Source organism: Coregonus clupeaformis, chromosome 9, assembly GCF_020615455.1.
Source record: "Coregonus clupeaformis isolate EN_2021a chromosome 9, ASM2061545v1, whole genome shotgun sequence".
Taxonomy (NCBI): Eukaryota; Metazoa; Chordata; class Actinopteri; order Salmoniformes; family Salmonidae; genus Coregonus; species Coregonus clupeaformis.
Window position 1 is genome coordinate 10,117,310 of NC_059200.1, and position 24,525 is coordinate 10,141,834.

The following is a 24,525-nucleotide window of genomic DNA, read 5'->3' on the forward strand; positions in this document are numbered from 1 at the left end:
CACCAGCCTTGTGTTCTGAAGTAGGCAAGCTAGACCATTTAATTGATATATTTTCAAAACAATCTTCTTGAGCCCTAAATCACGTGGCCTTAGACCAACAGAGCCTTTTATTTATTTTTTTCTAAATTATAGCAAGATATCGCTTCACTAAATTAACCTTAATCAATACAGTTATGCTCTAGTTTCTTCATTTCCCCCTACAACTAGCCTATTGTACAAGGCGTTTTAGGTTTCAAAGGTTTTTGTAGAATTTAAATGCATCCCCAAAGTGTGTTATTTGTTTTCTCTATTAGTGTATTTAACTTGCACAAACAAAATAACATAAGTAAATGGTAACCTCTTATTGATTTGGTTATTGTTCTACGACCAAGGATGTTCTTTTGGTGCATACCGTTATTCTGACTAAGACAGAGAACATTGGGATGGTTTTATGTGACAGCTGGCTCCCTCCACAGCACTTTTCAGCCAGACACATTTCATCTACAGATCATCCACATGCGTGCTGCTCTGTTTAGAAAATATCTTGCTCATGTGCTGGACCTACAAGTACACTGGGTTTTAATGATGCACACACATATACAAGTTCACATACATGTTCCTCTCTCTCTCTCTCTCTCTCTCTCTCTCTCTCTCTCTCTCTCTCTCTCTCTCTCTCTCTCTCTCTCTCTCTCTCTCTCTCTCTCTCTCTCTCTTGCTCTCTCTTGCTCTCTCTTGCTCTCTCTTGCTCTCTCTCTCTCCCTATCTCTCTCTCACTCACTCACTCACTCTGTCAGACCCACACACATCTACAGACTCAAGCATACACACACCACCCCCTCTCTCCCTTCCTCTCTCTTTCTTTTCCTCTCTCTTCCCCCCCCCCTCTCTCTCTCTCTCTCTCTCTCTCTCTCTCTCTCTCTCTCTCTCTCTCTCTCTCTCTCTCTCTCTCTCTCTCTCTTTCTCTCTCTCCCTCTTACCCTTGTCTGTCAGTGTGATCAATGGCTTGACTTCCTCTTTTTGCTAAGGCTGTAGGCTGTATACAAGAACACAGGATTCGCCTGGTGCTGCTCTCAGTTTCACAGCAGCAGCAGCAGCCAGCAGTGCTTGAAGACAATTATATCTAGAAAACACGCCGGATTCCCTCTGCAGTCAAGATGAGTGCAGGGGATGTGGTCTGCACCGGCTGGCTCATCAAATCTCCCCCTGAGAAGAAACTAAAGAGATATGTGAGTAGGGGAACAGGCTGGGCGGGTGGCTGGCTTCTGTGCTATTCTGATGCATTTTACCCAAGCAGTAGTAGTACCAGTTCCTGCTGCAGAGCAGTGTGTATGTGTGGGATTCTCAGCCATCAACACAACTGCACTGCAATGCCGTTAGTTCACAAGATACTGTTGGTTTATTTTCCGAAATGAAGCTTGCAGAGGCATGTAGAACATGACCATTACATGCCTTTTTGTAAACAGTGTTTTCATGCAACCTCACCTGTGTTTTCCTCCTCATTTTTATAGTAGTGACCATTAATTACATACTGTATGACATGCTGGTCATGCTGAAAATAAAATGTTGATGCCCTTCAGCAAATGCAAATGTATTTGAAACATAGAAACTGCTTATAAACCATTATGTTTACAATTTTGAACTTTGTTTAGAATTTCATAATTTGCAAATGGGGTTGCCTCTTATTAATAATTCAAGTGCAGTATACTCTAATGCTAACATGTCTGGATTAGCGTGTTTGACCAGAAGTGAACTGAGACAAGTGCCTTGCATGGCAATCTGCAGTGTTTCTGTAGGGGTCATGTGAGAGTGTTGTTGTGTATGGAGGAAAGGGGGAGGCTACCCATTCTGGGATGTGTATTGTGACTGTTGGTCTCTCATTCTGTGAAAATTGGGGAGGTATTGCAAAACATGGGAAGTACTGTCACTGCCTAGCAGTATGAAATGACCAGGCTTTATGATGGCTGTTTGCACTTCCTCTCTACAGAGGAGAGAGGAGGAGGGCTTTTCTGAAAACTAGCACAGAGAAAGGGGGGCAGTGATAATTCACTGGAGGGAGAGTCACTTAAGAGACACAATTTGGTGGGAAATAGTTCAAGGGCTTTGTGGAGGACACAGACAAACAGGAAGGACATGGTTTTCCATTGCAAGGACCAGACTAGCCAAACTCAACAGCAAAGTGTGTGGGCATACGTTGGACTCCTTACACACACCAAGTGACGGCCCAGAGCAGGTAGCTCTTAGAAACATTGATGATCAGACTCAGATAATCAGAGTGTAAGTCACAGACAGTTTAAATTATCCAACACAGAGGTCACAGCTACCATTGCTAGTGGCCCATGCTGTTGTAAACAAGGGTAAAAAAAATAATGTAAGGTAAAATAGTAATATGTTCACATTTTCTATATAACATAATAATAGTGTTATACAGAATATCATGGGGGAACATGATCCAAACAAAAATATTATGATTTAGAAATTGAAACATCATTCTCAATAGAATAGGCCTAGTTTATTTTACAGCAGAGTTGAGCTCACGCTCAATAAGGTAGTTATCACCCACAACAAGGAAGTGTTTTCATGCATGATTCTATAGAGGTTTCTAGAGCGTGAGTATATTTCCCGTTAGCGGGTTAATTATTCTCACATTATGCATTTTAAATGTGATTTGACACTCTGAAAATGTACCACTGATGAGGGACATGAGCTTCCCTGCTTTCTGTCTCTCTGCTCTCTACTAGCACTGTGTGATGCAAATTAGGATTTGCAACTCGTCCACTGTTTATGGTTGATTTGAATAGTATAGGCACACCAAGCCAGAGTTTTGGTTTTAAACAAACAAACAAACAAACAGTCTGAGCATGTTCATAACTCTCTAGAAAGATCATCACAAAGAGATATAATGTATTCCCGAATTGGTGGCTGGTGGGTTATAGCACACATTTACTTTGTCAACTGAGATAGGAAAAATTGCTAATACCTCTGCCTCTTCAAAACAAATCACGTATTCTTTATGGTAGGTTGTTTCACCAAATGTACTCTCAAAGCTCAAAAACTGCTGTTTCATTTTAGGTCATCTAGTGTTCCATGCCAAAAGACTTCTGACTAATTGAATAATGCATATGAATCACCTGAATGCTGAATTTATGAGGCAACGGTACAAAAATGTACAACTCCTGCTAAAAAGGTGGAATTGGAAATGGCTTTAAATAATACATGGGTGAAGTTTGAAACAGACATAGTATTGAGGTCAGTCATGAATATTTGACAGTTAGAATATAGATGGACCTATGACTCATAGCCCATGTGAGTGACCATGAGGTCATCACGATCAAGACCAAAACATTAACAATACTTCATTTAGGCCTACTTATTCAGTATCAAAATGAAGAGTGCCAGCTAAGCATCAAATTCCCATAGCATTACAGAAAACAAAACCCCTCCTATACCAATCAGTATCCATACTGGCATGAAAAACCCATATCAGCAGAAAAAGAGGTTGCCTTTTTAATCTTCCCCAATAAGTCCCCAATAAGTTAGTGACCCACTGCAATACAAATAGGTTTTTGTTCGTGTCAGACATTCTTTTTGACATAGAATTAACTTACTCTTCTCAGCACTTCTGGGTAATATTGTTGTCAGTTCCAGTACCAAAAGCAAGAAAAAGGGTGTTGTCAATAGTTGAGGTAAATTAAGGTTTTGTAGCTAAACTTGCCACTGAACATGTTCAGAAGAGCAGTCATACATTTTCCTTGTATGTTCCACGATTAATTGTGTGTGACAAACTGATTGACACAGGTCACAATGCTGGAGACTACATGAGGATATAAGACAGTGCTTTGTACAAATCATCTTTAGTCACGGTCAGGGGACATAAAAATAGTAAAAAAAAATCTGTATTGAGCTACCATGCTCAGATTGTTCACTGATAATGGCGCCTTGCTTCTAGCTCTTAGGAAACTTTGCAGTATTTTGTTTTTTATGTATTATTTCTTACGTTATTAGCCCAGAATTTTTGTTTTGTTATTACATACAGCCGGTATGAACTATTGGATATCAGAGCGGCGGTAACTCACCAGCACTACCAGCATTACGACCAGGAATACGACTTTCCCGAAGCGGATCCTTTGTTCGCACCCCCCAGGGCAATTGAACTGATTCCAGAGGCCGACCCAAAACAACGCCGGCCGAGGAGAGGTACTCGGAGCGCTCTTCTAGTCCGATTTAGGAGGCATGCAAACCACCCACTGCTTCCGAGTATATTACTCGCTAATGTTCAGTCTCTGGATAATAAAGTTGACGAGCTCAGGGTGAGGGTTTCTTTCCAGAGAGACATCAGGGATTGTAACATACTCTGTTTCATGGAAACATGGCTCTCTCGGGATATACTGTCCGAGTCGGTCCAGCCAGTTGGGTTCTCAGTTCATCACACAGACAGGAATAAATATCTCTACAGATGCACAATTGCGAGCATCCTGTCGCGCTATATCACCGCCTGGTACGACAACTGCACCGCCCGCAACTGCAGGGCTCTCCAGAGGGTGGTGCGGTCTGCCCAACGCATCACCAGGGGCATACCAGCCCTCCAGGACACCTACAGCACCCGATGTCACAGGAAGGCCAAAAAGATCATCAAGGACAACAACCACCCGAGCCACTGCCTCTTCACCCCGCTATCATCCAGAAGGCGAGGTCAGTACAGGTGCATCAAAGCTGGGACTGAGAGACTGAAAAACTGCTTCTATCTCAAGGCCATCAGACTGTTAAATAGCCTTCACTAGCACATTAGAGGCTGCTGCCTATAGACATAGACTAGAAATCACTGGCCACTTTAAGAAATGGAACACTAGCAACTTTTAATAATGTTTACATATCTTGCATTACTCATCTCATATGTATGTACTGTATTCTCTACTATTCTACTGTATCTTAGTCCATGCCACTCTGACATCGCTCGTCCATATATGTACAGTGAGGGAAAAAAGTATTTGATCCCCTGCTGATTTTGTACGTTTGCCCACTGACAAAGAAATCACTGGCCACTTTAATAACGTTTACATATCTTGCATTACTCATCTCATCTGTATATACTGTATTCTAAACTATTCTACTGTACAGTGCCTTGCAAAAGTATTCACCCCCGTTGGCGTTTTTTTCCTATTTTGTTGCATTACAACCTGTAATTTAAATTGATTTTTATTTGGATTTCATGTAATGGACAAACACAAAATAGTCCAAATTGGTGAGGTGAAATGAAAAAAATAACTTGTTTCAAAAAATTATACAAAATAAACAACGGAAAAGTGGTGCGTGCATATGTATTCACACCCTTTGCTATGAAGCCCCTAAATAAGATCTGGTGCAACCAATTACCTTCAGAAGTCACATAATTAGTTAAATAAAGTCCACCTAAGTGTCGCATGATCTGTCACATGATCTCTGTATATATACACCTGTTCTGAAAGGCCCCAGAGTCTGCAACACCACTAAGCAAGGGGCACCACCAAGCAAGACCAAGGAGCTCTCCAAACAGGTCAGGGACAAAGTTATGGAGAAGTACAGATCAGGATTGGGTTATAAAAAAATATCCGAAACTTTGAACATCCAACGGAGCACTATTAAATCCATTATTAAAAAATGGAAAGAATATGGCACCACAACAAACCTGCCAAGAGCGGGCCGCCCACCAAAACTCACAGACCAGGCAAGGAGGGCATTAATCAGAGAGGCAACAAAGACACCAAAGATAACCCTGAAGGAGCTGCAAAGCTCCACAGAGGAGATTGGTGTATCTGTCCATAGGACCACTTTAAGCCATACACTCCACAGAGCTGGCCTTTACGGAAGAGTGGCCAGAAAAAAGCCATTGCTTAAAGAAAAAAATAAGCAAACACGTTTGGTGTTCACCAAAAGAGAAGGTACTCTGGTCAGATGAGACTAAAATTGAGCTTTTTGGCCATCAAGGAAAACGCTATGTCTGGCGCAAACCCAACACCTCTCATCACCCCGAGAACACCATCCAGTGAAGCATGGTGGTGGCAGTATCATGCTGTGGGGATGTTTTTCATCAGCAGGGACTGGGAAACTGGTCAGAATTGAAGGAATGATGGATGGCGCTAAATACAGGGACATTCTTGAGGGAAACCTGTTTCAGTCTTCCAGAGATTTTAGACTGGGACGGAGGTTCACCTTCCAGCAGGACAATGACCCTAAGCATACTGCTAAAGCAACACTTGAGTGGTTTAAGGGAAAAACATTTAAATGTCTTGGAATGGCCTAGTCAAAGCCCAGACCGCAATCCAATTGAGAATCTGTGGTATGACTTAAAGATTGCTGTACCCCAGCGGAACCCATCCAACTTGAAGGAGCTGGAGCAGTTTTGCCTTGAAGAATGGGCAAAAATCCCAGTGGCTACATTTTTACATTTTAGTGATTTAACAGACGCTCTTATCCAGAGCGACTTACAGTTCAGTGAGTGCATACATTTTCATACTGGCCCCCCGTGGGAATCGAACCCACAACCCTTGCGTTGCAAGTGCCATGCTCTACCAACTGAGCTACACGGGGGGTCGATGACTAGATGTGCCAAGCTTATAGAGACATACCCCAAGAGACTTGCAGCTGTAATTGCTGCAAAAGGTGGCTCTACAAAGTATTGATTTACGCTCAAGTTTTCTGTTTTTTTTTCTTACTTCTGTTTGTTTCACAATAAAAAATATTTTGCATCTTCAAAGTGGTAGGCATGTTGTGTAAATCAAATGATACAAATATAGGAAAAATGCCAAGGGGGGTGAATACTTTCATAAGCCACTGTATGGCCAATATACCATGGCTAAGGGCTGTGTCCAGGCACTCCGTGTTGCGTCGTGCATAAAACAGCCCTTAGCCGTGTTATATTGGCCATATAGCGCTCCCGAGTGGCACAGCGGTCTAAGGCACTGCATCTCAGTGCTTGAGGCGTCACTACAGACCCCCTGGTTTGATTCCAGGCTGTATCACAACCGGCCGTGATTGGGAGTCCCATAGAGCGGCGCACAATTGGCCCAGCGTCGTCCGGGTTTGGCCGGTGTAGGCCGTCATTGTAAATAAGAATTTGTTCTTAACTGACTTGCCTGGTTAAATAAAATATACCACACACCCTCGGGCCTTATTACTTAAGTCTATTAATACATGCAACAGTACAGTATGTTGATCTGTCTGGCTCCCTGTATCCTAGGCATGGAGGAGGCGATGGTTTGTTCTTCGAAGAGGACGTATGAGTGGGAACGCAGATGTGTTGGAGTACTACCGAAACACGACCTCAAAGAAGCCCATCCGCACCATCGACCTGAGAGAGTGTGAGGTTCAGATGCAGATGGAGCAACGCCTGGTCAAGAGGGAGTTCCAGAACCAGCACATCTTTGTTGTCAAGACGTCGTCTCGCATTTTCTACCTGGTGGCCAAGACTGAGGAAGAGATGAACAGTTGGGTCAGTCAGATCAGGGAGATCTGTCACTTTGGACCTCTTGATGATGGGACAGGTAAGGAGCTGACACAGTTCAATACGGTCACAGTTTAAACGCCTTGGGTGTCAGAAATGCGCTTTACAAATTAAATGAATTATTATAATTAGTTACAAAATCACATTAATGTGTTCAATTTCTACAAAGAATATAGAGAAACACTGTTTGGTATTCAACTCTTGTTGGAGGATTTCGTCCTGTGACATACAGTAAGTATGTGTGTGCATGTGTGTGTGTAGAGTAGGCATGTTTAGGGAAGGTTGTCTATATTCAAGACTGAGATAACAAACCATTTAGGTGAGTCTGATGATTTCTCTGTGTTAGAAATTGTCATGAGCATCGTAAAAATGTCTTGAGACATGACTGGTAAATCAATGAGTGGACAATATTAATTTGTCATGTGCAGTTTTTCATTGCATTTAAAGGAGAAGTTTGAATTAGTGTTTATTCTCATTAATGCTCCAGGCCAAGTATGATGCTGACTCTAAAGTTCTTGGCTGTTAAAGTCCCTGGGCTCAAGAAATGTACTGATGTCCCTCAAGGACATATTGTAATATATGATTTATTGATGGTAACTATTTTAAGAGTATTAGGTTGAGGTTAGATACCTGTTTCGCAAAAGGGCCCTGACGTACAATCAGAAAAGTGCACACTAAATGATAGACACACACGTATGCACACACACACACACACACACACACACACACACACGCACGCATGCACACATCTACCTCAATGTTGTAGCAATAATCAAATCAGAAGCATTTTGCAGAGAGCTTCTGATTACAAACATAAAGTAAAGCAGTGGACAGTGCTGCAGTAAAATGTGATTTATTTTACCCAATTCAGTTACAAGCTATCTTTCTCTGTGAAACTCATAGTGCCATAGATATTACAACTCTCCACAAGCATGCAAGTTCAGCTAGGGTGATGCTTGAACAGTTAGACACCAAGCTCTCTTGCCTTCATGTCCTATTAACTCCAAACCAGGGGGAGAGCTGTGGATAAGAGCTGTCAGTTGGAACATTTAGTTAAACATTGTTCTGTGTGGAGCAGATAGGGCCAACTACATGATCTCCAGACAAAGAGAAGAGATTATAGCCCAGAGGAACAGTGGCAAACCCCAGGCTTACACATTACTGGGAATGATAACACAATGTCAGACATTCAGTCAATGAAATCCTGAACTAGTTTACTATTCAGTACACACACAAAAAAAACTTCCATTGTGTAAAAAAACACAGCAGATACTGCCACAATTGTATTATTTTCTGCAGTTTCATGTGCTGAAAAAATAACAGATTTAGGCTCTGCCATGATGTTACAATATGCCTCTTATAGATACTATAAAGTACTTACAGCATTCAGTATTCAAAGATGAAAATAATTTTAAAATAGCAGTTACAGTGTATCTCATTGTCTCCAGAAATATGAATACACAAAGCTATGATAGACCAAACCGTTATATTCTACCACATGGTGATACTCACACTCATACTTTGGTCTTTATAACTATACTGAACAAAAATATAAACGCAACATGAAACAATTTCAAAGATTTTACTGAGTTACAGTTCATATAAGGAAATCAGTCGATTTACAGTGTATTTAGTCAGCCACCAGTTCTCACACTTAAAAGGATGAGAGAGGCCTGTAATTTTCATCATAGGTACACGTCAACTAAAAATTCCAGAAAATCACATTGTAGGATTTTTAATGAATTTATTTGCAAATTATGGTGGAAAATAAGTATTTGGTCACCTACAAACAAGCAAGATTTCTGGCTCTCACAGACCTGTAACTTCTTCTTTAAGAGGCTCCTCTGTCCTCCACTCGTTACCTGTATTAATGGCACCTGTTTGAACTTGTTATCAGTATAAAAGACACCTGTCCACAACCTCAAACAGTCACACTCCAAACTCCACTATGGCCAAGACCAAAGAGCTGTCAAAGGACACCAGAAACTAAATTGTAGACCTGCACCAGGCTGGGAAGACTGAATCTGCAATAGGTAAGCAGCTTGGTTTGAAGAAATCAACTGTGGGAGCAATTATTAGGAAATGGAAGACATACAAGACCACTGATAATCTCCCTCGATCTGGGGCTCCACGCAAGATCTCACCCCGTGGGGTCAAAATTATCACAAGAACGGTGAGCAAAAATCCCAGAACCACACGGGGGGATCTAGTGAATGACCTGCAGAGAGCTGGGACCAAAGTAACAAAGCCTACCATCAGTAACACACTACGCCGCCAGGGACTCAAATCCTGCAGTGCCAGATGTGTCCCCCTGCTTAAGCCAGTACATGTCCAGGCCCGTCTGAAGTTTGCTAGAGTGCATTTGGATGACCCAGAAGAGGATTGGGAGAATGTCATATGGTCAGATTAAACCAAAATATAACTTTTTGGTAAAAACTCAACTCGTCATGTTTGGAGGACAAAGAATGCTGAGTTGCATCCAAAGAACACCATACCTACTGTGAAGCATGGGGGTGGAAACATCATGCTTTGGGGCTGTTTGTCACGATCGTCGTAGTAATGAGTAGACCAAGGCGCAGCGTGAGAAACAAACATGACTTTAATTAGTTAAAGTTTCTAAACAAAACACGACTCGTGAAGTCCACGGTGACACTGACCGAACACGGAACAAAAACCCACAAACCCAAAGTGAAACACAGACAGTTAAATATGGCTCCCAATCAGAGACAACCAGCAAACAGCTGACACTCGTTGCCTCTGATTGGGAGTCACTCAGTCAAACATAGAAACAGAACACATAGAATGAACACACCCTGGCTCAACATAATGAGTCCCAGAGCCAGGGTGTGACAGTACCCCTAAAGGCGCGGACTGCGACCGCGCCTCAACTAAACAAAACAGGGGAGGGCTGGGCGGGCATACCTCCTCGGCGGCGGTTCTGGCTCCGGCCTTGACCACCACCCTCCAATACACCCCCCATAGTGCCCCCTGGTCCAGTCTGTCGACTTGCACCCCTGGCTTGGTGCGTGGAGGAGGAACGGGCCTTACCAGGCTGACTTCTCGCACCCCCTGGCTTAGTGCGAGTGGCAGGAACAGGCCGGACCGGGCTGGCGACGCGCACCGTAGGTTTGGTGCGAGTGGCAGGAACAGGCCGGGTCGGGCTGGCGACGCGCACCGTAGACTTGGTGCGGGTGGCAGGAACAGGCCGGGTCGGGCTGGCGACGCGCACCGTAGACTTGGTGCGGGTGGCAGGAACAGGCCGGGTCGGGCTGGCGACGCGCACCGTAGGTTTAGTGCGTGGAGCAGGGACAGGCCGGGCTGGGCTGTCGACGCACACCGTAGGCTTGGTGCGTGGAGCAGGGACAGGCCGGGCTGGGCTGTCGACGCACACCGTAGGCTTGGTGCGTGGAGCAGGGACAGGCCGGGCTGGGCTGTCGACGCACACCGTAGGCTTGGTGCGTGGAGCAGGGACAGGCCGGGCTGGGCTGTCGACGCACACCGTAGGCTTGGTGCGTGGAGCAGGGACAGGCCGGGCTGGGGTGTCGACGCACACCGTAGGCTTGGTGCGTGGAGCAGGGACAGGCCGGGCTGGGCTGTCGACGCACACCGTAGGCTTGGTGCGTGGAGCAGGGACAGGCCGGGCTGGGCTGTCGACGCACACCGTAGGCTTGGTGCGGGTGGCAGGGACAGGCCGGGCTGGGCTGTCGACGCACACCGTAGGCTTGGTGCGTGGAGCAGGGACAGGCCGAACCGGGCTGTGGAGACGGATAGGAGGCCTGGAGTGAATAGCGGCCACCACCCGTCCTGGCTGAATGCCTACCCTCACACACTCTGTGTGAGGCATCCGCACAGGACGTACAGGGCGGTGTACCCCTGGCCTGGTGGCCTTCTGGATCCGCCCCCTTTTCTCCTCCGTCAGCCCCGTCGTCCATGCCGTGTGCCCCCCCTAAAAATTTTCTGGGGTTGCCTCACGACCGTCCGACGACGACCCTGATCACGCCGTAGCTCCTCTCTACGGGCGCGCCTCCACCGTCTCACTCCATGGCCGGGCGATCCATCCCGGCCAGGATTTCCTCCCAGGTCCAGGACCCCTGCCCGTCCAAGATCTGCTCCCACGTCCAGGCTGCCTGCTCCTGGACACGCTGCTTGGTCTTGGTATGGTGGGTTTTTCTGTCACGATCGTCGTAGTAATGAGTAGACCAAGGCGCAGCGTGAGAAACAAACATGACTTTAATTAGTTAAAGTTTCTAAACAAAACACGACTCGTGAAGTCCACGGTGACACTGACCGAACACGGAACAAAAACCCACAAACCCAAAGTGAAACACAGACAGTTAAATATGGCTCCCAATCAGAGACAACCAGCAAACGGCTGACACTCGTTGCCTCTGATTGGGAGTCACTCAGTCAAACATAGAAACAGAACACATAGAATGAACACACCCTGGCTCAACATAATGAGTCCCAGAGCCAGGGTGTGACACTGTTTTTCTGCAAAGGGACCAGGACGACTGATCCGTGTAAAGGAAAGAATGAATGGAGCCATGTATCGTGAGATTTTGAGTGAAAACCTCCTTCCATCAGCAAGGGTATTGAAGATGAAATGTGGCTGGGTCTTTCAGCATGACAATGATCCCAAACACACCGCCCGGGCAACGAAGGAGTGGCTTCGTAAGAAGCATTTCAAGGTCCTGGAGTGGCCTAGCCAGTCTCCAGATCTCAACCCCATAGAAAATCTTTGGAGGGAGTTGAAAGTCCGTGTTGCCCAGCGACAGCCCCAAAACATCACTGCTCTACTGCTCTAGAGGAGATCTGCATGGAGGAATGGGCCAAAATACCAGCAACAGTGTGTGAAAACCTTGTGAAGACTTACAGAAAACGTTTGACCTGTGTCATTGCCAACAAAGGGTATATAACAAAGTATTGAGAAACTTTTGTTATTGACCAAATACTTATTTTCCACCATAATTTGCAAATAAATTCATTAGAAATCCTACAATGTGATTTTCTTGATTTTTTTTCCTCATTTTGTCTGTCATAGTTGACGTGTACCTATGATGAAAATTACAGGCCTCTCTCATCTTTTTAAGTGGGAGAACTTGCACAATTGGTGGCTGACTAAATACTTTTTTTCCCCACTGTAAATAAATTCATTGGGCCCTAATCTATGGATTTCACATGACTGGGAATACAGGTATGCATCTCTTGGTCACAGATACCTTAAAAGAAAAGTAGGGGCGTGGATCAGCAAGCCAGTCAGTATCTGGTGTGACCACCATTTGCCTCATGCAGCGCGACACATCTCCTTCACATAGAGTTGATCAGGCTGTTGATTGTGTTCTATGGCATGTTGTGCCACTCCTCTTCAATGGCTGTGCAAAGTTGTTGAACGGGAACACGCTGTCTTACACGTCGATCCAGAGCATCCCAAACATGCTCAATGGGTGACATGTCTGGTGAGTATGCAGGCCATGGAAGAACTGGGACATTTTCAGCTTCCAGAAATTGTGTACAGATCCTTGCAACATGGGGCCGTGCATTATCATGCTGAAACATGAGGTGATGGCGGCGGATGAATGGCACGACAATGGGCCTCAGGATCTCATCACGGTAGCTCTGTTTATTAAAATTCCCATCAATAAAATGCAATAGTGTTTATTGTCTGTAGTTTATGCCTGCCAATACCATTACCCCACAAGGTGCACCTGTGTAATGATCATAATGTTAAATCAGCTTCTTGATATGCCACACCTGTCAGGTGGATGGATTATCTTGGCAAAGGAGAAATGCTCACTAACAGGAATGTAAACAAATTTGTGCACAACATTTTAGAGAAAAAAACTTTTTGTACATATGGAAAATTTCTAGGATATTATATTTCAGCTCATGAAAAATGGGACCAACACTTTATATGTTGCATTTATATTTTTGTTCAGTGTATAATTACCTCAGTTACTGAAAGCCCAACAGAGATGATTGCCAGTAATGAAGTAACGGCAATCTATTAGTTAAGCAATGTGTGAATGATGAGAACATTGATGTTTCCTCGTATATAGATCTCAGGCTCCTGTCTGCATGTTCTCACCGCTCAACTAAACCATTTTAACAGAAAACTAATAGTTATAGCTATGTTCTACTAGTCAGCACCTCGCCTCAAATATTGTCAATAGAAAATTCAAACACATGAATGCACAGCACACAGTCACAAACTACAGTATGTACTGTATATGGTTTGGAAAAGTAAAGAAATACTTACTTTTTCCATATTTACACTGCATGGTCTTTCTTTTCTCATTCTTATGTTTTATGGTGCTGGTCAAATAATGGTTACTCTACACATGTCACATATTTACACAACATGGACTGAGTATACAAAACATTAAGAACACCTTCTCAGGCATTGACCAGGTGCAGGGGTGCAACTCAATATTAGGAAGGTGTTCCTAATGTTTGGTATACTCAGTGTATAACATGTTTATACATACACATGTGTTGTGGTTATACTGTACCATAGTGGACTTTTTATTAGCAAAGGGGTTACTCAGTCTGAATAGTTACATGGTGTGGGCTTCGTTTACAGTAAGGGGGACATGGACAAGGGCAAAGCATTAAAAGCACTGTACAAATTCATTCCACTGCCACCTGCTGGAGAGTACTGACAACTACGTTTCAGAGATCACATTTATCAAGAGAGATCAGGATTCCTGTCTGACTCTCGCCCAATGTCTGTGTAACATTATCCTGAGCCAGCCCAGAACTAATGTAGAAACGATGGATTTCTTCTCTCTATTCTCACTATTCTCCCTCGCTCTCTCCACATCTCTCTGTCTCTCAGAATCAGAGGAAGGTTTCTCTCACACCCCAACCCCCCAGCAGCCTTCACCAGTGCTCTCCCGAAATATGTCATTCATTTCCAACCATGACTTTATGGCCAATGGCAACAGCAGAGTGGAGATGCCTAGCCAGATGGAACCCAACCATCCACTGGACTACCTCGTCCTCTCACAGTGTGAGACAGGGAGGTTCAGCATCTCTAGGTATGTAGCCTCTCAAACATCAAGCTGGACACAATATCAACACCACACGTTGTTTAACCCTCTACTACACACATTTAGTTTTTTCATTGGAAAAAAGGTTAATAATAAAATTATAATAGTTAGCCTACTTTCAGTTTATGTGACAAAACAAGCAAGTAGAGTGTAAAGAATCATTGTACCATCTAAACCGCTGTAAAATATATTTTCAATAACCAAAAATATTTCATTTTCAGCTGTTTGAAGCTGGTGTACAAAACCGAAAGTACAAGACGCAAAAACGAAATTTAAGAACAGAAAGCATAGAAATAGTGCACATAGAACAGATCTACCACTTCTTAGACTTGCTTTCAATGAGAATGACATATCTATAACTCACATTTCTATGTGAATTTGGTCAGGTCACCCAAAAAGTTACATATTGCAGCAAACAAAAAATAATACATCGTATTTTTTGAAGATGTAGGCTTTCTGGTAATGTATCAATAATTTCAACAACAAAAAATTACTTTTAACCCCCACACCCAGATATTTGTTTTGCCTCAGGGCAACTCTATGCCATAAGGGTACTAAAACACCAAGGAAAATCTGATATTTTCAGAACATTTATTAAGTGAAATACAGTAGAAACAAGACTATTTTCATAAGAAAATACAAGTTGGGCATAAACTAGTATTTCATTGCCTCTCAAACCTGATTCTGGGGTCCATTCTTCCTCACTGTCCTCAAGCTCACTGTCCTCACTATCAGAGGGTATGATCCTAACTGCTCAATTAGGCTCCTTGTGCCCTAGAGTTTCCCTGTGTCCATTGCCTGTGAATGTCAGTGGATATGTTGGAAAAAACATTGACCAAGGCCATCATTTTAATCAAATTACATGTCTTCCATTGAGTATGATATTGCCCTGATAAGTAGCCTAACTGCTCAATGTTGCCCTGAGGCAACAAAATATGTTAAAAACCTATCAAATATGCTTCTTTAGAGGGTTGTCAAGTTATCTCTATTTAAACATACAAAATAATTAAATGTATCTTACCCTTCGCTCACACCATGCCCTCACGTCGCTCTGCTTCCTGAAGACGGTCCCTCCCCCAATTGATACATCATACCAACTTTTGCACCTCATTGGATTGTCATAACATATTGTGATGTTTAGGTTAAATGATGATAAACGATAAACACTGTATTTTTCTTTGACTTTCTTTTATAGATGCGACAGCTTTTCAAACTCTGAGAGATCTCTGGAACAAAATTCATCAGACGCTACTACTGAAGATGTCTTCTCTTCACCCCTCGGCACTGATCCTTCTCTGTCTCCCTTTGCCCACACTGCACCATCTCCGTCCCCCTTCCCCCACACTGGACCATCTCCGTCCCCTTTCCCCCACACTGGACCATCTCTGTCCCCCTTCCCCCACACTGGACCATCTCTGTCCCCCTTCCCCCACACTGGACCATCTCCGTCCCCTTTCCCCCACACTGCACCATCTCCGTCCCCCTTCCCCCACACTGGACCATCTCTGTCCCCCTTCCCCCACACTGGACCATCTCCGTCCCCCTTCCCCCACACTGGACCATCTCCGTTCCCCTTCCCCCACACTGGATCATCTCCGTCCCCCTTCCCCCACATAAGGACGCATGACACCCCCTTCAGCGCACCATGTGGCCCCACGTCAACCTCTTCCTCTCCTCGAACTCTCCATCGTACACCAAATGTCTTCCAGTTTGACAAGCCATACTCTTCTGCCATATTGGAGGCAACTAGTGATGGACTAACTCCCCCTCCTCTGCCCCCCAAGCCTGTCCACCTCTTAGAGCACCTCAGTGATGACGGCTCCCACGGGCCTCTGGCAGGAATTAGGCAGCGGCTCACAGGCCAACCTGCACTCATCCCCCGGAGGATCTCATTGTCAGGCCTGCCAGACCACTTCAGAAGAGGTACAGTATATAACCAGCAGAGTCCTTCAGTCTAGGCCAGGGTTCCCCAACTGTGATTTTATTTCGACCCCCAAGTTTTCTGACAATTAAAAAATATATATATATTGTTGGACATCAGACTCTAAAAACACAAGGAAATCAGCTCCAAGTGATTTTAATTTTGGAAATCTGATCCAAAGTATTCCCACACATAATAGAGATATATATGTGATTGTATAAAAATCTGAGCAAGGTTTGAAATGATTATCTTTTAGTCAAATATGATATCTGTTCGGGCTTCTTGCGGTCAATTTGTAGTCTCCAAATTTCTAATTACACTACATGGCCAAAAGTATGTGGACTTTGGCTCGTCGAACATCTCATTCCAAAATCATGGGCATTAATATGGAGTTGGTCCCCCCTTTGTTGCTATAACAGCCTCCACTCTTCTGAGAAGGCTTTCCACTATATGTTGGAACATTGCTGCGGGGGCTTGATGTTGGGTGATTAGGCCTGGCTCGCAGTCGGCGTTCCAATTCATCCCAAAGGTGTTCGATGGGGTTGAGGTCAGGGCTCTGTGCAGGCCAGTCAAGTTCTTCCACACCGATCTCAACCAACCTTTTCTATATGGACTTCGCTTTGTGCACGGGTTCATTGTCATGGTGAAACAGGAAAGGGCCTTCCCCAAACTGTTGCCACAAAGTTGGAAGCATAGAATCGTCTAGAATGTCATTGTATGCTATACCGTTAAGATTTCCCTTCACTGGAACTAAGGGGCCTAGCCCTAACCATGAAAAACAGCCCCAGACCATTATTCCTCCTCCACCAAACTTTACAGTTGGCACTATGCATTGGGGCAGGTAGCGTTCTCCTGGCATCCACCAAACCCAGATTTGTCCGTCTGACTGCCAGATGGTGAAGCGTGATTCATCGCTCTAGAGAACTCGTTTCCACTGCTCCAGAGTCCAATGGCGGTGAGCTTTACACCACTCCAGCCGATGCTTGGCATTGCGCATTGTGATCTTAGGCTTGTGTGCGGCTGCTCGGCCATGGAAACCCATTTCATAATGCTCCCGACGAACAATTATTGTGCTGACGTTGCTTCCAGAGGCAGTTTGGAACTTGGTTGTGAGTGTTGCATCCGCGGACAGACGATTTTTATGCGCTATGCGCTTCAGCACTCGGCGGTCCCGTTCTGTGAGATTGTGTGGCCTACCACTTCGCGGGCTGAACCGTTGTTGCTCCTAGACATTTCCACAATAACAGCACTTACAGTTGACCGGGGCAGCACTAGCAGGGCAGAAATGTGACGAACTGACTTGTTGGAAAGGTGGCATCCTATGACGGTGCCACGTTGAAAGTCACTGAGCTCTTCAGTATGGGCCATTCTACTGCCAATGTTTGTCTATGGAGATTGCATGGCTATTTGCTTGATTTTATATACCTGTCAGCAAAGGGTGTGGCTGAAATAGCCGAATCTACTCATTTGAGGGGGTGTCCACATACTGTTCCGGCCCCCCGACCATCCACTCAATAAAAAATAGGCCGCGGCTGAATCTAGTTGATGATTCCTGATCTAAGCCCTTCATACCTGGCTCCATATACTGTATGCTCATCAATGAGGTATATGTAATAAATATAGTCAGCACATGTATTGATTCTGACCTAACATGTTTCCAACCACACAGTATGCCTGGTGTCATTGTTTCTGTTATATAACATGACAACCACCTTCATTAGTGATATTTCTGTCTTATCTAGGAGACATTGAGGGGAATGCATTGAGGAGCAGGAACAAAAGGCTCAGTCTCAATTTGGTGAGAAAACATGTACTTACAACGGAGGGGAACTGAATGTTTTGCACATAATGTTGTTGAATAGTTCATAGCAGGGAATAATTCTTAACTGTCATTCTTTCCTTCTTGAATGTCAAACAACAATATAGGATTTACAAGTGACTTATTACAACATTCTAGGCACTGGTGTACTTCAAATTACTAAGTTGGTCTGGTCTTCTTGTCTTGTAGCCACATGTCATTGACACACAAAGTCCATACTGCCATGAGGACTCATACGTGTCCATGGCCTCTCCGCCTGTCTTTGTTGGTGAAGATGTATCGGACGGCTACGTCCCTATGAGCCCCACTCCAATCAGCTTCCTCAAGGCTAATGGCAAAACAGAGGCCCCTCTCACTCCCACCCCCCTTTCCACTGCAGATCTACATGAGGATCAAGAACCACCTCCAATCAACAGGGATCTCAAACCACGCAGGAGAGGTAATGAGCAAAAAGGAAGTAAAAAAACATGTCTAAAAGGGCTACATAATGTATTTAATCCTCATTCTAGCAGTGGGTACTAAGTAGAGGAAGCATAAAAAATGCTTTCATAAGCATGTATTTTGCTGAAAAGCAAAATGAATAAGGTTTTCACATTCTATTGAATCTTGTGACTCCCTGTGAAAGTGTCCTTTCGGGACAGTATTTCCTGAGTCAACATTTGCAGCATGACTCTTTTTGAAATATTGCTGTTTCAACACAAATGTCCTTTGTTGGGGGAAAAGTACAGCTGATCATTATTGTCCGATAGAGAATTTGCCTCACCTCACCATGTTGTTTCTCTGGTTCGCAGCACGGCCTCCACCACTGGACCTGAGGGGCCTGTCCACTATCAGAGAATGTCCGACTCATATGCCTTTGATCAGAACCATGACAGAGCCAGGGTGAGTCAGAAATATAACTCTCTTCATCCTGAACTCTCAGCTCTCTTTCTGTCCAAATTCTAAAATGAAAAAAAAGCTGGATTTATTTGTGTGTTTGTTTGTGTTGTTCCCAGCAATTCACTGCAAGGAAAACTGGGATTTAAAGGAGACCAAGAAGCCAGCATTCCAATAGTAAAGTTACCTTCTATATTGACATCACAAATATTTATACATACACTTTCATTTCCGCAATCTTCAGCGAGAAATAAAGTACCCAAGTCACTTCATAGGTAGACTGCTTCCCTCCCCTACCATGAATAATTCAGCTGTTGTGTCTAAACTCTGAGTTCCAAACTGCCTAAAGCAGGGGAATAAAGCTTTGAGCATCATGATTATTTATTCATGTTTGGGGTACCAAGAAAGGATTAAAATATTACAATTGATATTCACCTGAAACTAGCAATACAAAATGGAAAATGTTCAGTATTGGTGAACCATATGACATAACATATTCAGAGATCAAAAATATGGATGAATGTGAGGTGAGACTCATTGTAACTGAGATTCCTTTAATTTCAGGAGTCAAGGCAACAGCTCTTCTCTACAAACGAGGGAGCCTCCCAGCCGTGGCTTAGGAGATCAAACCTCGACTACCTTTCACTGGATTTCAATTCTGCATCCCCCTCTCCTGTGCAAAAGGTAAGCTTGATTGAATAGACAGAGGTCAAATGGTAGGAATGGGTTTTGTTTCCAAAGCAAGACATTGATTTGATTTGATTTGACAATTTAAAAAACATAAGAATGTTACACCAGGCAACAGATACATATACCAAAATTGTTTAGGATTATATACACAAAAAAGTCAAAATACTTGTTTCCATTGTGGTTCTCTCATTATGGTCCTCTCACTGAATCAATTCAACCATTTAACAGCATTAGAAGTGCCTGTCTTTCACTTTGAGCTGCCACTGGCAGCTTTAAAGGACCTACATTTACCGTCATCATCCACTGCAATTCCCTCTGTTCATTCTAGTGTGTGTGGGCATATCAAGAATTTATTAATCTACAGTAATATCACTTTGTCTCTGCCTGCTTAATTGATACACATGACAGTTAACAGATTGGTGTCATACATTTTAATTATTGCTACTATAACCAATCTAGGGGAAGAATCTGACATTTGTTGCTATGCTCACTCTTAGCGTTTAATCTGCAATTGAATGTGCAATGCGCCTGTATCTAGGAAACAGGTCCTTTAGGGACTCCATATATAGAATGCATAGGGTGGCAGGTAGCCTAGTGGTTAGAGTGTTGAGCAGGTAACCGAAAGGTTGCTAGTTCGAATCCCGAGCTGACAAGGTAAAAACGTGGTTGATGTGTCCTTGAGCAAGGCACTTAACCCTAATTGCTCCAGGGTCACACATGAATATTAATACATGTGAAATAGGACAAATAAGCACCCACCAAATTATTGTATTCTGTATGTGACATTTTCTTGAAGTGCCACTTTTGCATTGACTCTTATGTTAGAAATCAAGCCAAAATATTGGTCTGTGTCACCATCTGAGCAGTGGTGCAGAATAGGTTTTCATTTCAATAGTACTTAAAACCACATGTACTGGTCAGACCTTAAAACAGTGAACACCATACAGTGCATTCGGAAAGTATTCAGACCCCTTGACTTTTTCCACATTTTGTTACATTACAGCCTTATTCGAAAATAGATCAAATAAAAAATGTTCCTCATCAATCTACACACAATACCCCATAATGACAAAGCGAAAACAGGTTTTTAGACATTTTTGCAAATGTATTAAAGATAAAAAACAGAAATACCTTATTTACATAAGTATTCAGACCCTTTGCTATTAGACTCGAAATTGAGCTCAGGTGCATCCTGTTTCCATTGAACATCCTTGAGATGTTTCTACAACTTGATTGGAGTCCACCTGTGGTAAATTCAATTGATTGGACATGATTTGGAAAGGCACACACCTGTCTATATAACATTCCACAGTTGACAGTGCATGTCAGAGCAAAAACCAAGCCATGAGGTTGAAGGGATTGTCCGTAGAGCTCCGAGACAGGATTTTGTCGAGGCACAGATCTGGGGAAGGGTACCGAAACATTTCTGCAGCATTGAAGGTCCCCAAGAACACAGTGGCCTCCATCATTCTTAAATGGAAGAAGTTTGGAACCACCAAGACTCTTCCTAGAGCTGGCCGCCCGGCCAAACTGAGCAATCGGGGGAGAAGGGCCTTGGTCAGGGAGGTGACCAAGAACCCGATGGTCACTCTAACAGAGCTCCAAAGTTCCTCTGTGGAGATGGGAGAACCTTCCAGAAGGACAACCATCTCTGCAGCACTCCACCAATCAGGCCTTTATGGTAGAGTGGCCAGACGGAAGCCACTCCTCAGTAAAAGGCACATGACAGCCCGCTTGGAGTTTGCCAAAAGGCACGTAAAGACTCTCAGACCATGAGAAACAAGATTCCCTGGTCTGATGAAACCAAGATTGAACTCTTTGGCCTAAGGGGATTCTTTTTCAGTGGCAGGGACTGGGAGACTAGTCAGGTTCGAGGGAAAGATTAAGCAAAGTACAGAGAGATCCTTGATGAAAACCTGCTCCAGAGTGCTCAGGACCTCAGACTGGGGTGAAGGTTCACCTTCCAACAGGACAACGACCCTAAGCACACAGCCAGGACAACGCAGGAGTGGCTTCGGGACAAGTCTCTGAATGTCCTTGAGTGGCCCAGCCAGAGCCCAGACTTGAACCCGATCTAACATCTCCGGAGAGACCTGAAAATAGCTGTGCTGTGACGCTCACCATCCAACCTGACAGAGCTTGAGAGGATGTGCAGAGAAGAAAGGGAGAAACTCCCCAAATACAGGTGTGCCAAGCTTGTAGCGTCATACCCAAGAAGACCCGAGGCTGTAATCAAGTGCTGAGTAAATAGTCTGAATACTTATGTAAATATTATATTTCAGTTGTGTTTTTTGTTTTTTTGCAAAAAATTATAAAAACCTGTTTTTGCTTTGTCATTATGGGGGTATTGTGTGTAGATTGATGAGAAGAAAAAAACAACAATTTAATCAATTTTAGAATAAGGCTGTAACGTAACAAAATGTGGAATTAGCCAATATTTTCAGAATGCACTGTACACATACTGCATGTATCATCTCATTGGTTTGGTTTTATTGCTCCACCTTCCATCTGGATTCAATAGCCCAGATGTAAACAATACAGTACATTGTGGAATTGGCTCAAATAGCACTTGCAAGGTGTAGTTGTGTCCATTTCCATGGTAATGAATCAGTGACTCATTGTTTTGGGGACAAGTCATTCACAGAAAAAAGACTTAGCGAAAGGAATACTAATGGATGGAATACAGGCTGCACCATAGAGAGGACAAATGACATTTATTATAGCCACTGAATAACTGACAAAACAGCATCCATTTACATTTGTTTTTCACTTTATGGAAAGGTGGGAAGGGTTGTCTATGTAAGACTGGTAATTCTAGTCTGGATACAGGTTTTGATTGAATAATGTCCTTACCTTAGTTTACTGTACACCAACTCTGCTGTGATGTCTTCCAGAAGCCCTTCCTTGCTGATGAACACAGGGTGGACTATGTGCAGGTGGATGAGAAAAAGACTCAGGCCCTGCAGAACACTAAGATGGAGTGGAAGGATGTCCGGCAGTCTAAAGTGTAAATCAGATGGAGAAAAAGTAAGATGGGATAAAACACAAATACTTTCCATTTCACAAAACAAGCGGAGCAAATGCAACATCAGGTTCTTTCATGTACAAAATAAAAGCACTTTGAAATGCATCAGATATAAACATCTATGAGAGAAGAAAGTAGACGTGTTGTCAAAGAAGGTTTAAATTACTGGTTTGTAGTTTGGGGGCATCAAAATTCACTATAAAAATATCACATCAAAGTTACACTGTGAATGTCACCTTACCATGCACTGGGTCACAATGCTGTTTTTGTATAAAATGTTATGCAATGAAAAGGACATTGCTCATTGCTCATTCTTTCGCTGAAACAGATTGTATGGATTCTTAATTCACAGGAATTCAGGGATTATGTTTTTATATGAACAATGGTCTGAGTTTGAGATCATCTTAAACCAAATGAACACGTGTCTAAGTGTTAGCCCTGGAATCCTAAAGACAAAGATATGCATTAATGCTTCTGCCCAGCGCATTGTATTTGTTGTTGTTTTTAAAGTTCTGATGCCTTGGATTGGCAGCCAGCAGGAATAGAGCCATGCAATCTGTAGTCATGCACATAGAGAGTGAATGGAGTGGTATCTATCATTCAGAGAACTCATACAGTATCAACAGGATGAACATCTCAGACCTGATACTGTGTAGGCCTAACAGTACTGTGTTATTACTGTTTAACAGAAGACCTGTTTATATCTGCTTCTAACATACATCCTTTGTCCTGACCTTGTCCACATTCTGATTGTGCCCTCATTTTCAGACAGGTGTAAATTATTAAAAGACGCATTGTGATCTGATTGAGATCAGATCTTCTTGACCACCTCTGGAAGTATTCAGGGACCCATTGTGTCTGGATATCTTACAAGTGTAGAAGGATCTGGACAGTGAAACCATTTAAATCATCATTATCCCGCCTTCTTAGCTTCAAAGGCAAGCCAGCATTGGGATGCAGGGTGGTATGCTGCTGTCATCAACATGTCTTAAAATAAATAATATTTTGAAAGAATGCCTGTCAGAAAATGTGCATACAGGGAGGGACCAGGAAATCTGGTCACAAGGCAGACACAGTGGATGGATATGAGACAGAAAATGTGGGCACAATCAGAATGTGGACAAGATCAGGACAAAGGACGCATGTTAGCGCCAGGTATAAACAAAGCTAGATGGTACCGATGACTCAAACCACAATATCCACACCATCTCGATAGGTCAATCTACAGCAGAAAGCACAAATCACTCAGTGTGCCTATCCTAAACTTGGTGAGGGTAACTAACTACCTTACAATGAACGGTCTGCTCACAAATGTTGGAAAAGCCATACAGTCTTAACTAGATGTTTCTACAGATGAACCCATTGAACCCATGATTTTAGCATAAGCGGTACCATCTTCAGGTTGTGAGTTTTACTGTTTAAATGTATGCTTTAACGTGTCCGTGTAATGTATGCAGATGCACATCTAAGAATGTTTTCATGCTTTAATAAATCACTATTACCTGAAATACATTAGTTGTCTTTATTAAGTCATTCACAGCTACAGTAGTAGGCTATACTACATCATTGATTAGTGTAAACAACTGAAAGGTTGTTACACACAACCAGCAGGCTACCAGGTCTACCACTTCCCTAACTAGCCAGTTGGGGGCCATAGTGCAATTATACTGTAGCTTATCCTTGAATTTC

General features: G+C 43.4%; 1 protein-coding gene across 2 annotated transcripts; it reads left to right on the forward strand.

Annotated features, from left to right (window-relative positions):
- The first annotated feature begins 942 nt into the window (after window positions 1-942).
- LOC121573715 (GRB2-associated-binding protein 3) lies at window positions 943-24,344 on the forward strand. Of its 2 annotated transcripts, XM_041885895.1 has the most exons (10): window positions 943-1,205; window positions 7,193-7,496; window positions 14,292-14,493; window positions 15,701-16,428; window positions 18,169-18,224; window positions 18,435-18,684; window positions 19,037-19,127; window positions 19,241-19,298; window positions 19,686-19,805; window positions 22,706-24,344. In XM_041885895.1, the coding sequence occupies exons 1-10, from the start codon at window positions 1,134-1,136 to the stop codon at window positions 22,820-22,822; spliced, it is 1,998 nt and encodes a 665-aa protein (XP_041741829.1). In that variant the 5' UTR covers window positions 943-1,133; the 3' UTR covers window positions 22,823-24,344. The 2 variants fall into 2 exon arrangements, with proteins under 2 accessions (XP_041741829.1, XP_041741832.1); XM_041885898.1 differs by lacking the exon at window positions 18,169-18,224 and having other exon boundaries at window positions 18,625-18,684.
- The last annotated feature ends 181 nt before the right edge of the window (window positions 24,345-24,525 follow it).